Raw genomic sequence first — 17,748 nt, 5'->3', positions numbered from 1 at the left:
TTTGTTGGTGGTTGCAACTGATTTATTTCTAACTAAAAATTGGCCCAGAATGTAACTTGGAATCCAGCCTGCCTCCCAGCTTGTTCCCCTTCCTCAACTTTGGAGAAGTCTTGACTTCATCTCTGCATCTGGACTCCCCATGTCAGGCCCACCTCTCGTGCTAACTACCGTTGGGCACATGCATATTGCTCTGTTCTTCAGCTCTCTGTGTCCCATCATGATAAGCAGGCAAGGTGCTGAAATGTGTAGAGATCTTGTGGGATGAGCAGACCAATGTGATGGAACCAGAAATTCAAACCTAGCTGAAGTCCCCCGTTAGATTAGGGAAGCTGGTATCCCACTGTCCCTGAATGATCGTGGTGCTTAGTTTAAACAAAACCGTTTTCAATTGGTTACTTACATTCAGACTTTCTTTGTAAGCACACTGCTCGAACAGTGCACTTTAACTTGTTTTGCCCTTTGCCACAGTTAATCAGATACTCAAAACTCTTTAAATAAGGGAGAGAATAAAAAAAATCTTTTTAATGTTTGAGATGTTGATTATGTTCCCAGGTATACTGGGAATAAGATTTAAGTGATGCTGTCTTAACACAGAGACACATGCTCCAAGCAGCTGATGCACTGAGTCTTACAGACTTACATTAATAAGGGTTTAATACTGGCCAGGGTGAACTGAGAGTTCACTGTCAGTGTTACAGGCCCTTGTTATACACTGCAATGGCCAATTATTTTTTTGTATTGAGAGGCAACCCAAGGTTATGTTGCACCCACATGCCTTGAAATTGCTCTGAGAGATACGATCCTAGTGAGGGAGAAGCAGAACTCCTTTCCCACCTCCTTCATTTTCCCAACCCCCATGTCAGTCTGATGTTGCTGCTCAGAAGTTGGGGTCATCTTACATGTACATCATTTCAGACAGCGATATGCTGATATAACTGGGAAGGTGAATCTAGTGCAGTGCAAGGGGATTGCTCACTGTTTTCAGGAAGGAGTTCCCCATTTCCCCATGTATAGCATGGCACTACTATCGGGTATAGTGTGAAATTAGTGGGTTTTCTTTCCTCTGGAGCGTCAGGTACCAGGAAAAGGTATTGAAATATTTGACTTATATGCTACTCCAGTATAGCAAACCCCAAAAAGCTGGCTAACCTAAGATACTTTTCAAATGGCTAATTTGATGGGGGGAGGGGAGGGATAGCTCAGTGGTTTGAGCATTGGCCTGCTAAACCCAGGGTTGTGAGTTCAATCCTTGAGGGGGCCATTTAGGGATCTGGGGCAAAAATTGGGGATTGGTCCTGCTTTGAGCAGGGGGTTGGACTAGATGACCTCCTGAGGTCCCTTCCAACCCTGATATTCTATGATCTATGTTGGCCCTATGTAGAGCTCAGATTTTACTCAGGCAAATACCCATTGGCATCAGAGCAAGGACTTCAGGATTTGGCCCACGCTGCATGTGAGACCATGAATTGCTGAACTGTGTCAGAATTGCAACACTTGTTTGACTCCCTTCCTACAAGAGGGCTCTAAGAATCTGATCCCAAGCACATTGACTTCAATGGGCTTTGGATGAGGCCCTAAAAATTTGCATCACAACATCAATGGCTTTTAGCTAGGAGTAACTGGAAATCTCTTGGGCCTCTTGAGAGTATATCCAGTGAGACAAATCCATGCATCACAACACTGAGACAGGATAGAACCACGTGGCAACATTATCATCACAATGTTGTGTCACATTGAACTGTCACCACATCATGATATTAAGTTAGGATTCTCTGTTATCCTGCTAGGCTTGCAGAACTCAGCCTTGTCTTATAGAAAGTGGGATGATCCCGTGAAAAACAGGGCTGAAAGGAGAATTTGGCAAGAGGAGAGAGTTTATGTTCATAGTGTGTCCTGTAGGACACCAGCATTAGAAACCAAAGTGTTATTGTGTCTTTTTTGTGTGTGTGTTTCCCACCCCCACCCCCCTTGTTTGCATGAAATAGATCTCAAGACAGCAGTACCAAAATGCCCTGATGGCATCCCGGATGGACAAGACACCTCAGTCCTCGGACAGTGAAAACACTAAAATCGAACTGACTCTTACGGAGCTACATGATGGTTTGCCGGATGAGACGGCAAACCTGCTGAATGAACAGAACTGCGTGACACACAACAAGTCCAATCACAGTATGCACAGCGAAGGCTCCATCTAGGAGCTAACGATCTGCATCCTTTCCCACCCTTCACTTCAGCAGGACCAGTCCTTGCTCCTTCTTGACTGCAAACGCTCTTAGTATGTGCTTGCAATGCTGTGCTGCATCCAGTGTTCTGAGACCAAAGACTTAGCGCCCTTCATGGGAACAGAAGAGGAAGAAACGAGAACACAGCAAGACAAAAACCAAACAAACCTTGGGCATGTTGAGTGCCCCTTGGAGAACGATGGAATTCTTCCTCGCAAAGTAGAATCGTGTTTATTTTTTCAGCCGTATCTTTGATCCTCATTGGTTTTCCCTCCTTCCTAGATGCGCGCAGAGAAGTTTTTAAAACTGCTCTGATTATTTTTTCAAGAGAGATCATGTTTTTAAAAAGAATTTTGCAGAGTTTTAAATTGTTGCTGTCCCTCCCCTTCCCCAAATAGGCTCTGTTGTGACTTTGTGAATCAGCTCCAGTGTCATAGACCTGTTTCCACCCCTCCTTTTGGTCCTGTCTGTTGCCCTGTTGTTAAAACAGCAACTGGTACCCATATGTATATGTGTCCTGAGAACAAAGAATGGATGAGATTTCAAGGAACTTGGGGCTTAGCAGTATGGAAGTTTGGGGGAATGGGCATTATTTTCTCCCCAGTTGAGTTTCAGGGAAGGGGTGGTTATTTTGGTTGCATGCGTTCATAATATCTGAAATTTCAGACGGTTCCTTGTAAAACAAACAAAAAGATTGTTACATTTACAGTTTTGTAACCTCCACAGATGTTGTGTGTTTTGACTATGAAGGTGGGTTTTTAATCGACATAACTGCAGTCTCATCAAATTACAGACCGGGATAAATTTCCCTAGTAGTGTACTGGGCAATTTTTGTCCCCCTGGGATTTGCATTAATGTTACTGGGAATCACATGGTCAATTTCCCTGTCTCCCCTGCTGTACTGAAAGCGTGCACCCCGAAATGTCCAATCTCAGATTCTAACATACTGAAGTAGTCTGAGTGCCCTTCTCTTTACCCAAAGCATATTTGCAGGGCATATTAAATAACTGGGATAGAATTCAGGACGAACCATTCCCCCAGAATTGTTGTTTGTGTTAAGACAAAAGATGCTGCTACAACAATGTCCAAAGCAAATCCTCCAGGTGGATCCTAAACCTTTGCCATTGCAAGATGGATTTCATGGTGGAGTCAGGGCCTTCCTGATCTCCCCAAAGACTGACCAAGAACTTCCACTACAAGCTTGATCTATGGAGGGAGTTCGAGGGAGCATATTGCACTTCAGGGATTGGAGAGGTTAGTCTCCAGGCAATTCCCCTATTTCTGAGGAGCTGTTGGATTTCCTTCCCTCTTCCCTTTTATCTATTGTTCTTCTTGCTGTCCACAGTAGCGTCCTCCATGACTGCCATCAGTGCCACTCCACCTGCCCATCCCGGAGCCTGGCCTCAGAGTGGAGGGGAAACGCGTTCATTGGGAGTTCACTGTGTTGTATATTGTAAACCCCCAAAATGCAGAGTCTGTCAGTGAACAAATGCTGCATGGTGGTTTCTCTGTTGACTTTCAGTCTGCACTGCTCCAAGAATGTCCCGTGGCCTGATTGTCATGGACCATTTTCTTCCTTTACGCTCATGTAAGCTTTACCGGACTCTGAGCTTAAAATCAAAGCCCAGTTGTGGAATCCTTGGTGTCAGTGCTGCCTCCCCCGTCCCTTAGTCCAGGTGGGAAGCGCCTTCTCTGTGGTTACGAGACAAGTTACGTCTGTGCAAACACGTTCTGAAAAGGTGCAATATTTCACTGCAGCAACTCCTTGCGGGAAGCCAGAGTATGTTGCTGCTACATGGGAGTCTGTCCCATTTGCTTTAGGCCTTAAGAAGAATTTTGCTGTTTACTCTGAGAAGGGACCACAGACGGGTCCTCTGTGCCCCTCAAGGAGAGATGGCATGGGGAGAGGCAGTTCCTGGCCCCTTTCACAGCAGGCACTCCAGCCCTTTTGAGGGCAGTTAATAAAGTCCCCCACGGGGGCATGGTAGTTCCATGCATGGTATTTAACATGTGGAATAGTCAGACTGGGAAATTCGGCCCTGAAACTTAACTCCCTCATTTTTTAACCTTGTACTTTAAAAAAATGCTCCTGCTTTTTCCTTTTAAACTGTGTGCCTGTTGTTTCCTTCAGCATTTTCTGGCCCACCCGTTGGCTCTGGTACAGCGCTGCGAGAGAACTGCAGCCACCTGTGGACGTATGTGTCACACATGCCTCGGATGGAGCTGGCAACTCACAGGTTATTTACAGCACCTGATTGTCTAGCCCCAGCAGCCCCCCATTTAGCTGTCTCAAGGAGGACTGCCAACGTTGCACCTTTTCTGCCAGAGCAGAGTGATGAAATGTTATGACGTTAATCCCCATAGAGGGAGTGATCTGTTTCCTTGCTCTGGTCCCTTTTGTTTAAGCTGCCTTTGTGCCCTAATGTTCCTACTTGTGAACCATTGTTGAAAGCGATGCAGAGCCTGGTAACCCTGGGACGCGGTATGCCTTGTCTCAAACCTCCTGGAAATTCTCTGCCAGGGAGATTTCTAATTTGATTGGATTTCTGGCTTTCATGCTGTGTTGTGGCTTTTTTGAAAATATTTGTTCCCCTGTAACACAAACCACAAAAGCCATGTCATCCCAAAGGCGAGTAACTCCTGTCTCTGTCCATGTGTTGCCAGTCCAAACTCTCCAGGCTGGTTTTACATAACTTTTCTCATCACTCTTCCAAATTTGGTAAGAGAAGGTGAAGAAACTTTCATAAAGCTAGTTGGTCACAGGTGTGATTTTTATGGAAAATGGACATCCTCTCTAGGGGGACAGGAGCTCCCACGAATTGGCTTCAGGGACAAGGCATGCTGTCTTTCCATAGACTGGCTTCCTTGAAAAAATCCAGTCTCTCTGCTGTAAGAGTACATGGGCCTGTTGAAATGCGAAGCGGGACACAGTAGAGATGGGCTTCCGAGGGAAATGGCTAGCAGGCCGTGTGGCAGGTACCAATGCAAGCAGAGGGAAGACAAGCCCAACTCAAGAACCAGTCTTAGTTTTTGAACCCGTGTTTGCAGAAATAGTGTTCTGTCTATTACTGCTGCAGTGGAAATCCCCAGGCTTCCAAGAGCTCCTCCTGTGCCGTAAGCGTCTACCGAGAGCAGACATAGCATTGTGTGAGTCTCCGCTTGGCTGTCCAAATTCAGGGGTGCTCAGATTCTGGATGCTGCAGTACAGTGCCATGCACACCCAAAGCAGAGCTGTCAATCAGTCACTGTCATAAAACAAGGCACCAGCTGAAAGCTTTGGGAACCATTGGACTTGATTTCAGTCCTTGTCCTTTTGCAAGGCTTTGATTTGTAGAAAGGATACAGTATCTTTCAACATTGGCTCCTGTGGCCTGTATGGTTTCCCTCTTCCGCCTGCATCGAAGTGCAACACGAAGTGCAGAATCCAGCCTGTTAGCTGGTGGTCTCTGGGAGGCAGGAAGGCATGCCACCAGTTTCTTATGTCAATACAGTTTTTGCACAAAAGTTCTTTGAAGTGAGGTTTTCCACACTAATATCTTAAATGCACAACTGTGAATTAATTTTTACACTCCTGTTGGTTGAATCCTGTATGAATGAAATGAACCTGAATCTGTTGTAACCATGATTTTTAATTCTGTGTATTGCCAAATCTTTGTAAAGAGGAAAGGAATATTCTTGCTTTATAATGAGAATCTCTCGCTCCAAACAAGGCTGACTCTGGTGACATGGAGATCATATGAAGCACATGAGCTCTGAGTGTGGAGGTGGATTTAGCATATAACCTTTCCCTTCTGCAGACCCTAATCACAGGTGAGAGTTTGCAGGGCCCTCATCTGCTATTTGTCTGTATCCCAAAATCCCTGCACAGTGGGAAGCCTTTCCCCAAGGATTACTTGGGACTGGATTATAGCAGAGAATGAAGGCCAGGATTGAGGTACATTGGCAGAGGTGTGGGATAGCCCAGGATTGGCATAGCCAGTGTAGCCTGGGATTGATGTGCATTGTCAAAGCTGAGTGGGGGACCCAGGATTGCATAGCAGGAGGTGCTATGGATCAGGGTTGAGATGCATCAGTAGAGCTTGAAGGGGCAGGCTTATACAGTACTTCCCTGCCTTGGTTGTTGCTTTCATTCCCATACAATTCTCTCTCCAACTTCTCCCAGACCATTTTGTGTCACTGTTCCTATACTGAGCTCCGTGTGGTGCCCTGTATTGTTTCCATATGTAGCAGTCAAAGTCTAATCTGGTGCCAGATTTAGCAGTGTGGTGGTAATGCCACACACACACACTTCCTCCTGACTCATATTCCTGTTAATATTCCCTTGGCGTTCACCTCTCCTGGGGAGAAAGATGACTGGGGAGAAGGCATGTGGGGAGGGGAAAAAGTGAGTGGCATCTGGGAGACCCCCTAATATCTCCCCATTGCTGCTCCTAACCCCTCAATGGGCAGGCATTTAAACAGGCTGGGATTTGGCCTTGGAGGAGGTGATGCAGGGAGCTGCTGCTGTGTTCTGTTTGAAAGCGGCTCAAAGGAAAATGGAGTGGCTGACTGGACAGCACCAGTGCTCCGCCCCCTTTGGGTGCAGTGGTGCTTCACGTGATCTCTGTGGCGCTCCGCCACAAGGGAGTTGTTTGTGAGTGGCAGATGGCAGCATTGTCTTCTCGCTAGCGTCCCAGGTAAGGATGACAGAGGGGGTGACCAAGTTCTCCAGGACCTGCTGGGAAATGCATCTTCCTCGTGCTGATATAGAATAGACACACAACTCATTCCCATGTGATATACGTACCATATGTGATAGGATGTTGAATACACAAATCATTGGTTTAAAACTAGTACCTGTGTACCAGTTGTTACGTTATCCAGTGTCTGGATTAGTTTAGAACTAGCAAACTTGGGGAGGGGTGGGTGTTACCATTACAGTATCTTTGTTAACATTATAACTTGAGACTTTATACTGAAGGTCTCTGACTGGCATTAATATGTTGTATAGAAATGTGTATATTGTAGACTTTGATGCCATACCCGGGGTATGCTCAATAGCACTGTGTGAAACAGACCTTGGACTTGCTGTACCTCATGCTGCTTTGGCTTTGTGTGTGGTGTTCTTTTTTTAGGCTGTCCATCGTGTGGCTTCAAAAGGATCTAAAGAAGTACTTGACCCTTGGATTGAAAGAACAATAGGGGGTTGGCCTCTTCTGACAGGGAAATAATCATCTTGATGAGGGATGCCAAAGGCCAGGTGGTTTATCCTGGCTGAATTATTGCAGAAAGTAACCCTCATCCTGGTTCTGACTAGAGGGCAGAGCGAGCACGTGTGTGGGAGATCTTAAATGAGTAACTAGCGGAACTGCTATGCTGTGTGTCTGCGCGTTAGTCCCGGTGCACCTCCCTTTGTGGTCTCTCTGGGGAGAGTTGCTTCTGAAGTGTTGCTACCCCAACGGCACACTGACATGATGCGGCAGCTCACATATAGCAAGTGAGGACTGGCGTTGAGGAGCCTAACAGCAATACATGGGCTTGCCTCATTTACTGCCACCACCCCCAAATTATTATCAAGGTTTCGCCTCGTTGTCCTGCTCTGCCCCTCTCCTCCAAAAGGCCACTCTTCATGTTCTGTTTAATCTCTCCACCTTTTGCTTCCCTACAGTGCTAGCTGCCCACACCATGAGGGCATGTTCAGCACGAGGCGCGTTATGGCAATGGCACTTCCCTCTCCTAAATAGCACAGGTTAGATTTTCAGTTTGGATTTCATGTGTTTATTGCTTTTCTACATTAACACCTGGGAAACTGGGTTAGGGGTGGCTAGAGCATACCTTAGGAGAGAAGGGGGAAGACCTTGGTAATGCAGGAAATCCCAGCTTCTTTCCTCCTGAGCTGGGGAAGGTGAATGTAGGAGGCATGGAAATAAAACGATGCAGTCAGCCTCTTGCCCACTGAAGAAGCCTGGTTTGAGATGTTTAATTGTTGTTAGCACTGACTTCTGGCGCAGGTGTGAGACACATTCGACATCGTCTGAACACCTAGTTTCTGTGAGTCACATGGAGCCCTCTCTTCCGTCCTACCCACCCCCATTCACATGCTGCTTTAAAGTCTCACCTATGGATGGGATCAAACCCTTAAAAACCTACAGTGTGTGTATATCAGTGGATTAAATTCCATTGCCTGGTTTTGTTCTTGTCATATCTTCATCTGCAAGCCAAGATGACTGTTGAGGGACGCAAACATGACTAAGTCTGATTCCATTATAATATTTCTTCACATTGAGATAAGATTCTTGGGATTTCTGACTCACCTTCCCCACCCCAAACCTATTGTTCGTGATTTCTCCTGAGACTTCTACCTTTGAACAGGGCTGGCGGCTGGAATCCTGCAGAGTAAAGTGCCTTCCCAGCTGCCGTGAAAATGCTATTAAGAAAATCTAATTCCATTTTAGACACGTGCTTGCTGTTGAGTCAATCTTTTTCCTCTTCTCTAAAGAATGATTTGGAGGGTTATGAAGAGAACCTGTCTGTTGCAGAGTGGTGGCTGAGATTTTATAGACACTAGTAATGGAAAGTCAGAGCCATAACATCAGCAACAGCAAAGAGTCTACGTGAACGAAATCTGAGATTGTAAGCAGCTGTGACACTCAAGGAGTTACTGGGATGTGCTGGTATCTCTAGAGGTCTGCGTCCTTTGTGAGGCAGTGTTTGGACATAGGGCAAGTGGAGTCTGGTTGACGAGCAGCATTTGGTTGATTTGCTCCTCCTGGAGCAAAAATTTGGTTTCTTCTGTGCTGCAGATCTCAAGTGCCCCATTCTGTGGAGAAGTGTGTCAGCATGTGGGGCATGTTCTGAATCTGGAGTGAGTGCAGAACCCAGGTAGATGGGTAACCAGTTAACCTGGGTTTTACACCTGTCACTGAAAGTGTAGATACTTGCATTAATGCCTTCTGGGCCCATCCATAGGTTAGTGCCTCCATCACTAAGAAGTTAATTAGGTTTGTGAGCCTATGTTCACAAAGGCAACAGACATGTGGTAGCTCGATAATCTCCAACACAGTTCCTACTTGCTAGGGTCCATGTTCCATGGTTGGGCTGGGAAGTTTTTCGTTGCTGGAGTCTCGCTTAGCTAATGCATTCTGTCATTCTGGATAATAGTCTCTTGGTACGTGGATGCAACATTCTGACACTGCTGCTGCTCTGTCTGTGTCTAGTTCCCTGCCATCCTCCCACTGCTTTGGTTGAGTTAGGGGGAAGAAGAAGAAACGCTGCACATCTAGCCACATGCAGTTGCAGAAGGCAGTAATTGACTGTACTGTTCTGATCCTCTCCCCACTCCACCCATAATAACTGTAGCTATTAAAGAGGGAGGGGACATCACTCAAAGATTTGCTGTCTTAGCTTTGCTGCACACTCACATGGCGTTTGGATAGTGGGAAAATCTCAGGACCTGCTCCTCCGACACTAAAGGCGCGTCTACGCAGCATTTTGGAGCCCATGGGAGCGATCCGCCCTGCCTGGGTTGATGGACTTAGGCAAGCAGGGCTTGTGCTAGCACTCTAAAAATAGCCCTGGTGGAGTTCAGGGTCTGAGCTCTAGCCCAAGCTGCAACTTCAAAGTACTGTCTACACAGCTACTTTTAGAGCGCCACCAAGCCCAAGACTGTTGTCCCAGGCTGGGAGGCTCACTGCCGTAGGCTCCAAAACACTGTGCAGGTGTACCCTTCAAGTCCGATCCTGCATTTCCTGTCCTCAGAACTCCTGCTGATTTTAAAGGGCACAAGGATTGTAGGGTTGGGCCCTAGGGGGTGAACTGCAAAGCTTTTGTTTGTTCTTAACGCTACTTGAGATCCCAGATTAGTAACTAAATCAAGGTGCAGATGTGTCGATGCCAAATTAATTTAATCTGGAAGCCAGATTGTTGGCAAATATGCTCCTCTGTCACTTAACAGTCCAAGACCTCTGGTTCTACATTCAGCTGTCTCTCTGTAACAGCGGCTACATCACCTAATTCCTAAAATCAAGCCATTCCCCTGCATTTAAACCTTACCTTTAAAACCTGTACGACTACATATTGAAGTCTGTACAGTTCTTCTTCAACTTCTATTCATAAAACTTTTCCTTTTTCTCCACCAAAAAGCTTTGAAGTTCACCTTTAAAATGTATGTTCACAACTGTTTAAACTTACACAATTGTCTTTAGATTATGCTGCTATTCCTAGGCCTTTTCACTATGTCTTATTTTCCATCATATGTGGTCTTCACTAATTGTATCATATTGTACATTACTCCATTTTTTATCAGAGATGTAGTATTCTGACTACAGTATTTCAAATTGTGTACATAAACCTGAATAAGCACAAATGAAATCCATGAACGAAGTGTATACGTTTCATAAACCGATTGTCGTACGAATGAATGTTATAATTATTCCAATTGTGTTGTAGATTTCCAATCTCTCCTATTTATTTTGTACCTGATTTATTTGTATATTTTGTGATTTTGTTTAAAAACATTTTGTTTATTTCTGCTCTTTTTAGATAAATGATGATTTTTCTGTTGAACATTCCAATTTATGCATTTTCCCTTCTCCATGTTTCATCTTTATTTTATTTAAAGGACAGATTGATAATTTCCTCATCATGAGAGGGAATCCAGTGATGGCAGCAGATCAGAGTTCCTTGCTGATCACAGGTCATGATGAATACTTCCCCAGCTTGTTGCTGTCCTCTTACATTGCCAAGAGTGTCAGAGAGCCTGCTCTCACTCCCATTGAAGTCAGTCTTGCCACTGGCTCTTGTGGGACTGGATGGGGCCCAGAGCTATATATGTTAGGGACAAAAAAGACTCCCACTAGTCCATTCCTGTCTGTCAGAACATTGAGGAGTTGACGGCACTGAACACAGGCTGACTAGCTCCTGGTGGAATGTTCCATCAGGACACTTCTAGCAGGAGTCTCCTTTTTCTTCCTCTAATAAAATCCCTTCTTTACGCCCTTTTCTTCCAATATCACAGATTTGTTTGCCATTAAATAGCAGTGATGTGTAATGTGTCCCTTGCACTGTGTTTATTGTAGGCTGTGCATTAATGTCATCTGGAAAGCCAGCCGAGGGACTTGGGATGGGTTGCACAGCTGCTCGGTCAGATGTGTGTATGTAAAGTAAATGAATTACCATGTTACTTTCCTGTTACACCTCACAGATTTCATTCACGTTATCTCTACCTAGGTTGCAGAACGAGGTTTGATGGTAGAATTCCACAGAAGCTTCAGCTGTGTAAACCCAGGTCTCCAGTTGAGGTAGATGGTGCATGTGGCTACTGTCCCTGCCCACACTCCAACTCTCTTTCCAGACTGCTCTGCTCTGCTCTGAAAATGGCTTTTACTTGGACTCTGTTTGCTGAAGAAGGTGACATTTGTTTGGCTTCTTCTCTGGAGCCATCATACTGATTTACCAGATGATGTCCAGGTGAAAGTTGGCCCACACCAGTCTCTCTCCCAGCTTTGGTGTTTGCTCTTGGTGAGTGCTAATATTTGTGACTTGTTCTCATGCCTCTCATCTCCCTGTGCCCCACACCCCAAATCATTTAGCCAAGTTCTGGTATTTAGGGCTGTCCCTCTTACCTCCCAGGAGCGTTTTTTTTTTTTATAACATCAAAATAAAACTGACCAGGACAGAAATTCTCAATCAGCCCCATTTGGATTGTCTTCTCTTTAGTGGAGGCTGTTTTAATTCTCCGAGGGCAATATCCCTCACCTGCTTGTGGGCTACTGAACTGGAAGGAGTATAACCCTGCCCCGGAGTTGCTTTTACTGTTTTTCAGTGCACTGAATTGTCAGTCCATCCCTAAGCATTATCTTGACGATGTGCGTCCATTCTTCTCTTCGGATATCGCTACGTTACTTCCCACCCTCCCTCCCCCTTGGCACTGCAACTGACGGTATCAAAATCATCCACGGAGTTTCTATGGTTTAAACAAGCAGGCTTGCGTTGCGGGGCCTGCAGTTGGTTTCTGGTAACTGTCATTTTATACTCTAGAAAAGGAATGACTTTAATAGCCATGAGTTATAATTAAACCCCAGTGGAAAAGCCAGCTGACTGTTGCTTAATGGCTGCTAAACGCAGTTCGGCTGGTTTCAGAACTTCCTTTCTCCATTGGTCCTCATAACCGATAGGCCTTCCATTCCTTTGTGTGCCCCCATGCATCACTTTCTGCTGAGCATCCCCAAGGGCACATGGGGGAGGGAGGGCACTAATTGCCCCGAAGAGGGAACAAGCACAAGAACGTCTAAACAAAGGACTGCTTTGCATTCAGCTTTCTGCTCTGGTGAAACAGGGACTGGCCAGAATCAGACATGCTCTGATTGTTAAGAGAAGGGTACCGTATCCAGAACACGGGGTGACAGCCAGTTGTTGGCTTTTAATCAAGGGGCTTTTCATGACAGTCAAACGCACAGGAGCCAGACTGTCTTGCAATGGCAGTGTTCAACTCACATCTACTAGTGGGAGAAGTGGCATCCCCTAAGACAGCAGGTCTGTGGTTTCCAGCCATCTCTGTGACCAACATCCGGGTGGTGGAACAATGTGTGGCATAGACACTGGGGCCCAGATCCACATAAAGGTAGTTAGGCTCCTCACTTCCATTGATCTCAGTGGAAGTTAGGCACTTAAATACACTTGTAGATCTGGGCCTGGGCTCCTAACACAGGTCAGCATCACCTTTTCTTTGTCGTGTAGCTGCTGTATTGTAGTTTCCTTGTTCTTGGAAACTATTACGTTCTGAGAGCATCTCTGGTTACCCTCAGCAGGGTCCAAAGAGCTTTGCTGGCTGTAGCCTTAAGGGATCACGTATGTAGGTGTTGCTGTGGCTTGGAAGATGGTCACCGTCATTTTCGCACCCCCAGGAAAGTTTGCTTGGCAAATCTTGTTTCCAAGTATCCGTGGGGGAGGGAGACTTATATTGCGACATCACATTCTTCCCATGATGCCCGCATTGTAATGTCACTGAGTCAAAGCCTGGAAAGTCACACAGCTGTTTCGGGTTCTTGTCGCAGCTGTGTGCAGTAAAATGCTAACACACTAGCTTAGTCTAGACATTACTGTGAGCTGGAGCTGCAGGAAGTTCACTGTGGAGCTGACTGAGGAGCAAGCACCCAACTGAGTTATTTATAGCCAGCATTGTAGTGAAATGAAAACTGACAAATGTTCTGGGGTGGAACAATCCACTATTGTTGGTTTTAAGTTAATCTGAATGCTCTTTCACCTGCAGTAAGGACATTGTCTCCCCGTTGTGTTTAGAGATGTTTTCTCCTCTGCCCTATAGCATCTGGCTTAATGCTAATGCTGCGGGATCGTGAGGTGGCTCTGGCATCCACAGTGGCCTCTGATTTGAATGGCCGCTTTGGGGCATCTTGCTACAGTCTCCCCTATGTGTGTCTTGAGTTTGTCTGGAGGCAGTGATCGTGGCACCAGCAAGAAGTGTAGTTTTGAAGGAGAGAATTGAAGTATCAGCTGCCCCGTTGTCATAAAACCAAAGATGGCAGAAACCTATTGGGGGTTTGTTCTTTATTGGTCACGGAATGTGAATATTCTGGATCCTCACCTGTGCTTTGGGAGGCCGTGCTTCAATGCATATTCAATGCTGCTTAATAGTTTTGTGGAGCTAAGATACCCTAGTTACACGTGTTAGAGGCCACAGACTTTGGCAGAGGGGTTCCTGGCCCATGTGCAGTAGTTCCCACCCAATGGTAGCTGAGAGAGAGGACTATTTCCCTTTGCAGTGTTAATGTTGAGTTTTGAACGGTGCCCACTGTAGCATTCATATGTATCAGGAGAAATGTTCCCACTCTGGCTGTGGGGAGATGGGAGAGACCATGTTCAGGGCATCTTGACCCTATTGGGCTGTAGTTCATGTCCATTCCTTAGGGGCCTGTTTGTGTTCCTGCAGCACATCACACCAGCCATCAGATCGCCCTCCTGGGGAAAGCTGTTCATCTACTTTTCTGGCTGACCCCTGCCCAGGCTCTGGACTTGAGCTGTGGCAAGGCCCGCTTTCAAAAGTAGCATCTATCAACTCCAGCCCAGCTTCATCACAGGGAATTCTAGCGAATGCTTTTCAGGCAAGAATTCAATCTTGCACCTTAATCTCCGAACAAGGCCAGAGCGAGGGGAGTTTGGAATAGACAGATGCATGTCCCGGGAGCTAGTTTACGTGGGAGAGGGTTGACATGCTAAGGCAAGAGTTGGGTTTGTTGCTGCTGGAATGCCAAACTGCGTCAAGCAAACAAGGGCTTGAAGAGCAAGAGTAAAGAGTTGCTCGTTTCCTGGGTTTATGAAAAGCTTCTGGAGCCAGCTTGGAACTTTATGGCATGTGCAGGAGCAGAGCAGAACTTCTTGTGGCATGGGGAGGGATCTGCACTGCAGTAACTTTATGGGTGTTCATCTGACTCTTCCTGCCACTTTCCCAGCAGCAAGTTAGGGTCAAATAGTTTCCATAACTCCAGCTCCTAGAGGAGGCTTCTCCGCATCACATAGTCATAAATAGCCAGTTGTTTGGAAGTAGGCTATTTGTGGAGAGCATTTTGAAAGGCAGAATATTTTAAGCTGTTCCATCATCCCCAGGAAAACTTAAGGGACTCTCAATCTGCTGAGCTAAAGCTTAAAAAATTCAAATGTCTAAACTTGGAGAACAACTTTTAAACATAGTAAATCCTGCCGTGGCCTCATCTTGAAAGGGCCAGTGACCTTTCGAATCCTTCTTGTTCACCCTTCATTTTTTGTAATAACCTCTTCGAGCTTGGGAATTACTGGATCTGTCAGAGTGGGATACAAGGAAGAGCCCCTCCCAGACTTCTCCTGATTCCCACAGCAACTGGGAAAGGACTGTTAGGAGTCTTGATGGGTCTAAGCTACACAGGCCCAAAACCCAAAGGGGAGCGACGCAAGCTCCATAGTTTTTGTTAGACCTATTCTGCAGCTACGGACCAGCCCCAAAGTCAGATCTGGTCCAACTTCTACCCTGGTGCGGGTGTTAAGGTTTCACTTAAGGTCATGTTAAGGGACAAGGTGAAAATAAGCTCACTTCAGTTCAGTGGCGATTTGGTTACATTCCCCATATGGCGTGCCTGTTTCTTTCCTCCAACTCTGTATACGGCTTCACGCATCTTGGTACCAAATCTCCCCAGGTGGCCTGCAGCCCCTGCTGCTCTGATCTCTCCAGGTGAATTTCTACTTGCGTCTTTGCCCCCGCAACCTTGGGCTCAGCCCCAGATTTGATCTTGAGTCACTTTATACCCAAGAAACACCTGACAAAGTGAGACTTGAAGCTGCCACACAGGGTATGGAAAGGGGGCTTGGCTTTGTTTAGTTGAATAGAAAAGCTGCTGGAACCCGTGACTGGACTGCAGTATTCCGGAAGCATCATTGCTTAGTAACTGCAGGTGCTGCAACATCTCCACCCCCAGCCTGCCATGCTGGAAATGCTCCATCCAAGCAGTTTGCAAAACACCATCTGTGAAACTTGAACATAAGGAGTCTCCCTTCTCACTGCTCCTTTTCATGGGACAGATTGCGATTTCCCCTGTCCCAGCCTTGTGCCCCCTGAAACTAAGCTACTTTGTCAGTTTGTCCCAGCTTGATCAGTGGCAGCAACATGGCTCGGACTGTGTTTCTTCGCTCCTACTTCCTCTGCCGGCTGTGCAGCACAATTCACTGGACTTGCACCTGGGCTTCCTGTTAGTGTCGCCGTGAGACAGCAGCTGCTTTAAAAAGGAAACGCTGTTCAAAATGCAGGGGCTGCTCCCCACCCAAAACAATGCCAAGGTGAATTGTACTGTTGCATTAACATCAGTCAGCTACTTAAATGGCCATTGGTGTCAGGTGGGTAAACAGGTGAGGAACCTGGAAATCATGCTAAACAAGGCCAAGATAATGGTGACATGAGCTGAGCGGGGCATGGGCCTGTCACTGAAATACAGAGCAAAACCTCCGTTGCTTAAAGCACTGTGGTTGTTTCAACCATTCTGCAAGGACAGTAGAGGCTAGAACACAGTCTCTCAACCCATGGGTCATGTCCCAAAATTTGGGGTGCCGGAATCTGACAGAGTCATTCCAGCCAGGCTAAATTTGAGTGTGGCACTGTGCCCCCATGTGCCAGGTTAAAGTGTGTGTCTCTCAAATTTGACCTGCCCAGCATCCCATGTGGGGGGCCAGTCAAACCTGAGCGTTACTGCAAACTTGGAGGTCGCCACACTGGAGCAGGGAGCTAAGCCCAGCCAGTGCCATGGGACAGGAGCCACCACTGGGGTATGCACGGGGTACTTATTTAGTATGTTAATGTGTCTAATATATAGCATGGGTAAGACATATTTAGTGAGGCTTTAAGTCTCTAAAGCTATTTACTGGGTGGCAACAGGCCCTCAAGGTTTGCAAATGGGTCTTGAGCCCAAAAATGATTGAGAACCATTGGCTAGAAAAGTGAGCCAAGAACTTGGGCTAAGCCCATTGTGTGAGCTAGGGAGTGTTCACACACGAATACACACCTTGGATTTTTTTTTTTAAAGCTATATGATTAGCCAGCCAGCGGTCCTAAAGAGAGTGTGAGTGTGATCAAGCGTTGCTCTCGCCTGTAAGATTTACACTGAGAAGCAAAAGGAGTGGTGAGTAGGATGAAAATGTAAATATCTTTGGCTTTCCTTAGTGTAGTATGAAAAGGAGGGGGAGATGCTGTGGGTGCTGGAGAAATCCTACTGCACTACCTTTTGGCTTTACTAAGTGACCCTTGCTCCAGAATACACACAGCACCACAGGTTAAACTTATCACAGTGAAGAGCCTCCTTTGAGACAGAAGCTGTTGAAAGATCAGCTGCTGTTTGGATTGGCCCCTCAATCTGCTGCACGTGAAGCCCTAATTCGGTGTGGGGCAGTGAAGTGCTGAAGCAGTGGGATATCATATCTTCTACACGATAGACTACTAGACAAACATCAGAGCAAGCGAGCCTAGATCCTCTAGGCCAGACACATGACCTATGGCATAGAAGGACAGAATAGCTTCTTCTCAAGTGCCCGTTCCCATACTGTCATTTCCCCCGCAGCCTGCTTGTTAACTCTGTGAGCTGTCTGAAGGCCATAATTCACTCACTCTCCACTTTATTACTCATGAACTGACCAGCTGGCTAGGCCCACTCTCCTGCACGGCCCAATGCATTGTAATGTATCCTACCCCTCTCTTCCAACACACCAGGGGTGGGTGCACAGGCTGTGACTTTCATAAGCCCTGAGCTGCCATACAGTGCCATATTCTGTCCTTCAAGAGACTTCTCGGTGTTGGGTATCTGCAGCCTCTTGGCAGGAGAGTTATAAATGAGAGATGGAAGAACTGGAGATGAAAGTGACTCTGGCTTAGAACAGGACCAGTGGAATTCCAGCAGGGGGCAGCACAAGCCAAAGAACCCACCCTAAGCCCTACACAGTGCGAAGTGGGACGAGAGGGACCAAAACTGAAAGTCATCCATGTATGGTCAAAGAGGAAGCCAAGGGCAACTCTGCC

The 17,748-nt window shown here is 46.4% G+C and overlaps 1 protein-coding gene across 1 annotated transcript in view; it reads left to right on the top strand.

The window, feature by feature from the left end:
* CNNM2 (cyclin and CBS domain divalent metal cation transport mediator 2) overlaps positions 1-11,208 on the top strand; it is a 178,032-nt gene extending 166,824 nt beyond the window's left edge. The window contains exon 8 of the mRNA XM_074959433.1: positions 1,986-11,208. Coding sequence (XP_074815534.1) covers positions 1,986-2,195 — 210 coding nt within the window. The 3' untranslated portion in view covers positions 2,196-11,208. The remainder of the gene's footprint in view (positions 1-1,985) is intronic.
* The last annotated feature ends 6,540 nt before the right edge of the window (positions 11,209-17,748 follow it).

This window comes from Natator depressus, chromosome 7 (genome assembly GCF_965152275.1).
Source record: "Natator depressus isolate rNatDep1 chromosome 7, rNatDep2.hap1, whole genome shotgun sequence".
In the NCBI taxonomy this organism is placed as follows: domain Eukaryota; kingdom Metazoa; phylum Chordata; order Testudines; family Cheloniidae; genus Natator; species Natator depressus.
Note: the sequence above shows the minus strand (reverse complement) of the source record. Positions and strands in the feature narration are given on the sequence as shown.